Source organism: Pollicipes pollicipes, unplaced genomic scaffold (genome assembly GCF_011947565.3).
Source record: "Pollicipes pollicipes isolate AB1234 unplaced genomic scaffold, Ppol_2.1 Scaffold_3447;HRSCAF=4054_pilon_pilon_pilon, whole genome shotgun sequence".
Lineage (NCBI taxonomy): Eukaryota > Metazoa > Arthropoda > Thecostraca > Pollicipedomorpha > Pollicipedidae > Pollicipes > Pollicipes pollicipes.
Genome location: NW_023596297.1, coordinates 5,346,057 through 5,354,739, shown reverse-complemented (window position 1 = coordinate 5,354,739; position 8,683 = coordinate 5,346,057). Strand labels below are relative to the sequence as shown.

Genomic DNA, 8,683 nt, shown 5'->3' with positions numbered 1-8,683 from the left:
TATTCTGGGCCTCCACAACGTTAATATACCGGGGCCATGGATTTCCCGCGCTAGGACAGCGAACAATATATAATGTATCTGTCTAAGAGCCGCCGTGTCGCTAGAATGGCAGCGTGTAGGCACCACGCGCTCAGACGGAGTGGCTCTTCAGCCAGCGGCCCTTGACCGGAAGGACAATGCGCTCCTCAAGATTTTACCCGCCAGACCTTCTGCTCGGAAAAAAGTAAGGGGTCTCGTTAGTGTTGAATAGAATGAACCAAAATAAAGTCAAAAATAAGAAATGCTATCCCGTGTTTGCCTGAGAACGTCCATCGTTCAACAGAGTAGACGTATAAAAGAGCAATGGCCGGGATTGCAGTTTTCTTTAAACCGAGCGGTGTTGGTCGCTGCAGATAACGCCAGGCGACGAGCACCAGCCGCACGAGAACGACCGTCATGAAATAATGCTTCCGAAAACATTTCAAAATCAATGCGCGCCGTTGAGAGATTAGACCTGATACTGTAATTCACCTTTTTTTATTTTGAGGATCTTCTGTTTGCAGATGAGCAGCTACAGCAACAAGAAAAATAGAAATTCTGCCTTCACTCGTCCTGCTCCAACATCAGATTTCAGCACCAGTTAACGATGGCGTAAATACTAATCCGTTCCTTCTATCAATCCTTAAATCACGCAGATGATACACACGCCAGGATTGCCTTCAAAATTTACGAATTGATGACCTAAAGCGTTCAAAGGTATTTCCTTCAGATATGTTTCTACTTTCGTCCGCCTGTTGCCGTACTAATCCGTTCCTTCTATCAATCCTTAAATCACGCAGATGATACACACGCCAGGATTGCCTTCAAAATTTACGAATTGATGACCTAAAGCGTTCAAAGGTATTTCCTTCAGACATGTTATTACTTTCGTCCGCCTGTTGCCGTTGCGTAGTGTTAGCCGCAGGACCAACGCGGCGCAACCTACGGAGACTGCAGCGCGGCGCATCTGGGTTTTTGTTTCTAAGAGCGCGAACGCGCGTGTTAAAAACTATGTTATATGATTTACTCATAAGCGATTCTGACTTGAGCTTGAACAACCTCCGACGAACATTTTTTGACCATATTGATGCAAAGTTATGGCCCTATTTTGATCCACAATATACGTTTACGGGGTTTTCATGAGGTCTGTTATATTCAGAACAATGGTTCTGGCAAACCCTAAAGATTCTTTCGGTTAAGAGAAGGTCCACTAAATGTTTGCAAAATGAAAAGCGCCGGTAGATTATTCTATGCTGTCATTTAATTCCCCCCTGCTCCAGTTTGACTTCAAAATGCAAACATGATCACATTTTTCGACAGGTTCTGGCTTGTTTCACAGTAAAAATGCAAAAATAAAAGGACGGAGCAAATCGCACCCCGCTCGAAAACAAGCCATATTCGGTGTTGGTCTTTATTAGGAGCTTTCACCATCAGAAGGCTCTTTGTCAACCATTTGTCCCCTCCTCCTTTACCGGGAGTCTGAGTGCACCCCTGCTTGGAACAAATAAAATGCAAGCATGCTTTGGTTTCTCAAAAGAATGATGCAGACTTCATGACGTTGGTGCCTCCCTCCTAAGGCTTGTAAATTCCTCCTGCCCAAAATCCCCAAATACAGATACAGGATTACCCAGAGATGAAGAGCAGTCACGAAGAGTGTAGAGCATAGAGCAGTTACTTGGGGCAGCCCAATGGCCCGGCTTCACTGCCATCCACACCCGATGACAGCTCATGAAGGCAAACTTCCAGACTCGGCGAACGGCTCCGGACTGGCGACCCTGTCCGTGGGGCCTGGCGACCTGCAGTTGGAGCCTGCCTTCTCACCCCTCATCACGTCATACCGTGTCAAGGTCAACTGGGGTCAACTCCAGGTCCAGCTGTCGGCGCAGGCCCAGCACTGCGAGCAGGAAGTGCAGGTCCCTGGCATCCGCCAAAGGAAACTGTAAGGATATTGAGAATCGTTTGCGTTGTTACCAACTTGTAGGCATAGTTAGCAATGATTCAGTGGGTGCACATTCAACGCATAAATTCAGCTCTGCATCAGCCATTGTCAGACCGCACCTCACAGCTACCGTTGCGTGACATGGAGTTCACAAGAGCGAAGGTTCGTGTTATGCGTAGTGGGATAACGGAAATCCTACCCAAAGACAAGGTGCTTCTGTCTAGATCCTATCAGCAAATTGCGCGTGTTCCTATAACACCCACCCACCCACCCACAACTGCACGCCCCCACACACCCACACCCACACACCCACACCCACACCCATACCCACACCAACGTCATATTTTCAGAAAGCCTGTGGGCTCAACCACCTCTTGCTCCCTGGTCTCTGCACCCGTAGTAATGTGTTTTTCACCGCACTGTTAAGTGTTTCCCTACTCCATCTCATTCTACATAGCTCGGCTCCTTTCTGGGCCCCGTTCTGGGCCGTCACGTTGAGAGAGCTCAAACAAACTAAGCTTAGGTTTTCTGACACTAGATGTCTCTTCCACCAGATCATACACGATTCCAGTTGGCGTTGGCAACAGCTCTGTGCTGCTTCACGTGGTGCGTGACAACTCCAAAACACACCCAAACTCAACGGTCCTCGAGACGTACCAGGTCACATTCCAAAGGGATCGACCTGGATCAAGCGCAGATGTCGCCACTGTGCAACAAATGGTCTGCTTTCTGCGGCAGGTAATGTTTGAACGCGGAGATGATGCCTCTCTATCAGACGTTAGGGCTTCTTCCTGGAGTAAGAGTTCAGCAATCGGATGAGACATGCTAGAAAATTCGACCAAAATTTACGTCTCAGTGCTGTCGAAAATAGGTTTAAGCATATGGAGTCATCCGAGCACCGAAATATAGCGAAACGTATGCCAATATAGAACATTTGGCTTAAAACAGTGAGCTTTAATCAATAAACGAACGTGTAGTGCTCACCTTTAGTTCGGGCTTAGCTTACAGTTGTTGGGTATTTTCGATCGTCAAAAGTGTCGCTAATCCAGCATTTAGCTTTGCCAGACGTGCCTGAATTTTGCCGGGATAGATCTGCATTCCAAATTTCCCATTTGTACCTGGCGTGGGGAAATTAGGGACAATTAAAACACTTTTGGAGCCGACTTTAGTCAGCCAACCATACGCGGTACAGTGTAGCACAGCAGCATTATTGCTGCTCGCGCAAGAGGAGCTTCGGCTTAGAGGCTAGAGGCGTGGGTAGAGAATAGGCTAATTTGGGTGCAACGGTGTTCTAAACCTTCATTTAAATTGGTTAAGTTATAGTGTTTTCACGGAAAGTTGTTCGTTTCATTGTTCCGGGATCTTTGCCTGATCATTCCTCCACGTGCCCAACGTTATGCTACAAACAGAGAATACTACTCCGTAATGCTGGAACACTGCTGTTGCAAATCAGTTACCTGGCCCCGCTCAGTTCATGGTGAAGGCGACACTGAGGAATACCGCGGCAGAAGGTCGATGACTGGCGGAGGTAAAGACAACATCGGGGCTGAGTGCTCCTGGGCTCTTTTATGCAGATTCTTACAGATTTATCCGCTCCGGTGGCTCAGTTGGTTAGGGCGCCTGTATTCCGCTCCACCCGCCCGTGGCAGGGCGGGTTCAAGTCGCTTTAGGGCGCTCGCCATTTGCCCTTGACAGGCATGGCCCGCGGCTGGTGGCAGCGCTAAAGGTCAGTTGACGTCAGAGAGCAGGACGGACCGTGCCGACCATTGCGGCATGTTAAGCTTTCGCCACCAAATTCTGCCGTTGCCTGGAATTGCGCGATCGGGTGGTGGGGGTCAATGCTCACACAACAAGCACTGCTTAGCGTGAGTGCTGGTCCCCGAAATCCATCCATTCAAAGGGTTCGGGTCAAATTTATTAAAAAAAATTGGTGAGCACAAGTTGCCTAAGCTGTTATAACTACAGATGAAATGCACAACATGCCCATGTCCAAAGACAAAATATTTCTGGCAATTATTTTTTACAGCGATGTTCTCAACTCATATATCTTCCCACACATTGTGCGGGAGTGACCTGATTTCATACGAAATCTGACATGTACAAAAACTAGGACAAGCGAAAACAAACCCGCCGTTTGTCGTCAGAACTATCCAAATAGCCGGTGAGTTTTGTTCCAAAAGCTTTTTGCTCGATCAATTTTCAGACACCTTTTGTGCCTATTATTCATATTACGTTATAAAATTTGGTACCAGGAGACCAAGTCATAAAGGTCTGCAAACATGAAATTACCAATAAATGCATCATGACGAAACAAGAGCGCTTCCCTAGTAAATAAAATTACCTGATAAACCTGGCTTCATTCCACGAGTTTCTCTTTATTCATCTTACCTTCCACTCATTTTATATTTGGTACCAAACTTGGTCCTTGTTCGTTTATGCTTGCGTGGGGCTACAGTTAAAGGTTTCCAGATGCCATAACTTCTCAAAGTGTGCGCATGCGCCGACATCTGATTCCTCGCGTATTGCCGAAAGTCAGACCGAATCTAAAAGAGTTGTCGGCAAACCTCAGTAACCTCTGCATGAAAGCTCGTCTTCATTTGCCAACAAATGGCGAATTGGAGAATATTTATACAACATAGTTTTCTAGTTTTTGTTCGTGTTCTCAGTATTAACTAAAAAACTAACTTACATGACCACACGTTACAATACATGAAACTGCCCACGTCATACTTCTGCTGAATGCGGTACGCTTCTTGGCAGCTATCGCCATTGCGTGCTTGATTCATGCCGTTCTCTCCTTTCCTCCTCTGATCACGCGCGGTAGTCTTGTGGAGATAGGAGCCCCAGGGAGCCGGATTGCATGTTTGAATGCTTCGCGAATGACTTATTTTCGTCACATTTGTATATGATCAGCGGTGGCTCATCGATTGCAGCTGTCTTGCATGCCTGAATACTCAAGATTGTTCAAGCGGACATTTGAATCTTAGGTTTGGCTTCCCCTGCAACAAGCGAGCCGACTTAGATGCCAGTTCCAGCTCCCTTGGGTATGGGCTACATGCCACATCTTTCTATTGACGTTACCTGCTTTTGTCGCGCGTCCATAGCACTAATAAACAGCTGTGTGAACAGACCATGAGCCTCCAAATTTAATCAACAATAAGACAGATTTCATCAGAATAAGATGACACAGCACTTGTCTGCAGTTTGATCATCACCACCTCCCTGGGTGCAAAAGGCTGCGATCCAAGGTACTGTGAGACCTATTTTTCACAACTGGTTTTCCGTTCGAATTAACTGACAGTTGTCTCCGGATAAAAAGAAAAAAAGCTTAGATGCGCACCATTACCCACAGTTTAAACCAACGCAGCAGTGTGCATAGAATTTGTAGTGCTTAAATGAGTAGTTCTTGTGAGTGGGGAAGGATGTCCCCGCGCAGTGTCCGAAAAATGTGAGGGCAACATAAGCAGCGCATAGCTTTCACGATGACTCAAATAGATGTTTAGTTTGTCGAACATAAAGCAGCTCGCTTTACTCCATCAGATAAAGTTGTGTTTGACAACTCTTTACAGAGCTACTGACCCTCGAAGCTTTTGTCATGTATGTCATTTCCTGCCCGGTTGGCAGCTGAAGCCCTCCCCGAATTTGAGAAGAAAGGCGGTCAATGACTTAGAACTGTCGGCTCCGTGTGCATTCGAAAGTGTGCTTAGCCGTTAACCCCAGCTCAACGGCACCCGCACTTTCTGCGAAAATACGTCCCTGGCTAAAGCTTTACTGACTGCGTTTTCCCTGCTCTGCGGCCACAATCTCTCAAGAAAGAGCAATATCCTCTTCTCTCTTATACCCTTGGTAAGACTACCCCAGGGCCCCTGAATAGCTTGATGGCATGTCTCGCACAAAGTTGCGACGATATTCCCCTAGAGTGCTGGACACTCGGTTCTTTGACCCGCGCATTCCCAGTGAAAGGCGGTAAAATTCCTTATCTTGTTATTTGGTGTGCCAGCCGGGTCTTTGTGACAGACTGATTCAGCCCTAAAACGGCCCCCAACTTGCCTCCATCTGCCTCAGCAGTAGATTCGAGAAGATCTCAGCTTTTGCTGTGCATTCGAATTTATGCCGGTCGAAATTGCAGCGATGAAATCGTGGCTGTTTCCAATCTTGAAGGAAATGAATTCTCATTCCGGGCAAGGTTTGAGGCGCAGATGCTGGTTAGAGGATTTCAGATATAAATCCGGCGGAGAACAAGACAACTTTCCTAATTAGAATCGCTCAATGGGAAGGGAGACTGGATGGAGGTGAATTGTTGTCCCGAAGACCAGCGCCACGGTGAGGAGAGGGATGGAGTCAGGAGGTACGCGATAGATGTGAGAAGAGAGAGAGAGAGAGAGAGAGAGAGAGAGAGAGAGAGAGAGAGAGAGAGAGAGAGAGAGAGAGAGAGAGAGAGAGAGAGAGAGAGAGAGAGAGAGAGAGAGAGAGAGAGAGAGAGAGAGACGAGAGAGGAGGGAGTGGGAGAGGGAGGAGGGGTGAGAGAGGGGAGAGGGAGAGGAGGGGGAAGGGGAGAGGGGGAGAGAGAGAGCGGGAGAGAAGAAGAGGGGAAGGTGGAGAGAGAGAGAAAGGGGAAAAGTGGCTGTTGACTGAGAGTGGCTGGAGTGTCGCGATTGAGAATGTCATGGCTCGATGTCCTACCACTGCGTCTTTCCCCTAGATGAACAGAGTGATTAACATGCTGCGATATTCTATTGGTGACCTTTATAGCCACCTTTGCTGACAACTTGACGGTTCAAATTTGCCGGATATAATTCATCCCGCGTTGCATTGAGTCAGTGGTGCGTTACCCAGCGTGATCTACGTTCCAATTCGTCAAACCTCTGATTTCAACGCCAACATCATTTCCGGCTATTTCTTAGACTGCGCAGTCCTATAACCGTCATCGACATTTCCCCGGCAGTCGTGTTCGGTGCCGTTTTTGCCGGGTCCGTGTGGGCTCCAGCGTCATCGTTCGGCCATCGGTCGGATGACGTCATCAGGGGGCGACGGCCGCCCCCTCCCCCTCTGCGCGGCCGACCTCAGCGCGCCAGGTACGCCGCCCTCGTGCCCAGCCGGCGCTCGCCAGACAGTCATCCCCCCAAACACGCGCTTTCATTTTCGTGATGGATCGTTTTTCTAATAGCAACCATTTTAGCCTCATCATTGCGCTTAATTAATTCGGCCGTGGCGTCCCTGAAATCGATACAGAGATGGGCGCTCTGCTCTCGCCCTCCCGGCTAATAATCACTTCTCGGTAATATTGACTAAATGTCGCGGCTATTTTAGTGTTCCCAAGTTGTTAAATTGTTGCCGTACTGAGTTGCATAGCGTGCCTTGCAACAAGACATTCCTGGAAAATCAAAGCCGTGACTAACGTTTTGCTCCATGCGTCAGCCAACCCGACAGTCGTTCACCGAGTCACCCGCCTTGATGTCTTCCATATCCATCGCACTGATCTTTGTTGTCAACGTTCATCACATAGAGGGTCAAGAGTGTGCGGAGACAACCAGGAAGTTTACCGTTTATTTAGCTGATCGTAATCGATGCTTTGTCGGCGCCGGGCGAGGCCGCGGGCGTCGACTGATCTCGCTTTTTGCGCATGTTGCTGACGTTGCAGGTCACTGGGTGCTGCGCTGCCGGAGCTGCGCTGACGCCGACTCCTGCGACTGGTCCAGAGCCGAGTGGTCTGCCGAAGCGTGCCGGTATAGGAGCTGGAGCCAGCAACATCTGCGGAGAGTGTCCCAGAACGCACAGGTGCCGTGAAATGCTGCGAGAGACGGCTATCGATGCATTGAAGCTCGTTTCCGACGTCCCGGGAAAAGATCTGTTGTCATCATGGACGCAGCAAAAGCGAGGGGGGAGAGGGGGGGGGGGGGGCGGGGGAGGGCCGGAAGGCCGATTTTCTCGTTTTTCCACCATAGATTCACCACGACAGAAGTATAAGCATTGACATAATGCATGCTTACCGAGCTCTGTCCTGCCCTCCACTTAAGAAAATCCTGGCCGAGCCCCTGGTTGTCATGCATACAAAACGTCTGCACAAGTGCCGTAAAATACTACCAGTTGATGTGATAATTCAGTGACATCTCCCACCAGGCACTGCGCTGGCCCGACTGAATATTCATATCCTTCCACCAGTCACCTGCCCGCACACATAGCAACAGCACCTGCGCTGCTGCGCCGGGACTCTGGCAGGCAGTCACGCTCGCTCAGTCCACTGATCTCAATCGACCGACGGCTGCCGCTCAGTCCGCCGGGTTTGAGCCTGAATGAACACCTCCGGGGAGTACTAGCCGCACGGGTATCGCGTGATTCGGCGCGGATGACCGGCGGCCGGTGATCACGCTGGGGCATGCTGGCTCCGGCTGCCCGGATGCTGCCAGATTCGAGGGCGGGTCGAAGTGACATTCTGTGGTTGATGCATCGATGGCAGTCTTGCCCTGCAGACGCGCTAGGTTTGGCTTTGACATGGGAATGCGACCAGATCTGCCGCTGGGCGCACCAAAGGCAGAACCAAAAATATGGCTTAGACTGGGCATTCACAGACGAATCACTGGCTGGCTCGGGAGCTGGAGACGCGAGAAGACAGGAGCAATGGCCATGCACGAATTGTACATTTCACGGTTCACTCCCTTCATCGGGATACGCCTTTTGTAAGTCGCTGGCACAACATAGGGTAATGCTGTGTAGTGTTGGAGCCGA

At 49.3% G+C, this 8,683-nt stretch overlaps 1 protein-coding gene across 1 annotated transcript in view; it reads left to right on the top strand.

Annotated features, from left to right (window-relative positions):
* Window positions 1-1,873: 1,873 nt before the first annotated feature.
* LOC119092098 (uncharacterized) overlaps window positions 1,874-8,683 on the top strand; it is a gene marked incomplete in the record, with an annotated part of 10,743 nt that continues 3,933 nt past the window's right edge. The window contains 4 exon segments of the mRNA XM_037215072.1: window positions 1,874-1,957; window positions 2,512-2,695; window positions 6,903-7,032; window positions 7,599-7,710. Coding sequence (XP_037070967.1) covers window positions 2,675-2,695; window positions 6,903-7,032; window positions 7,599-7,710 — 263 coding nt within the window.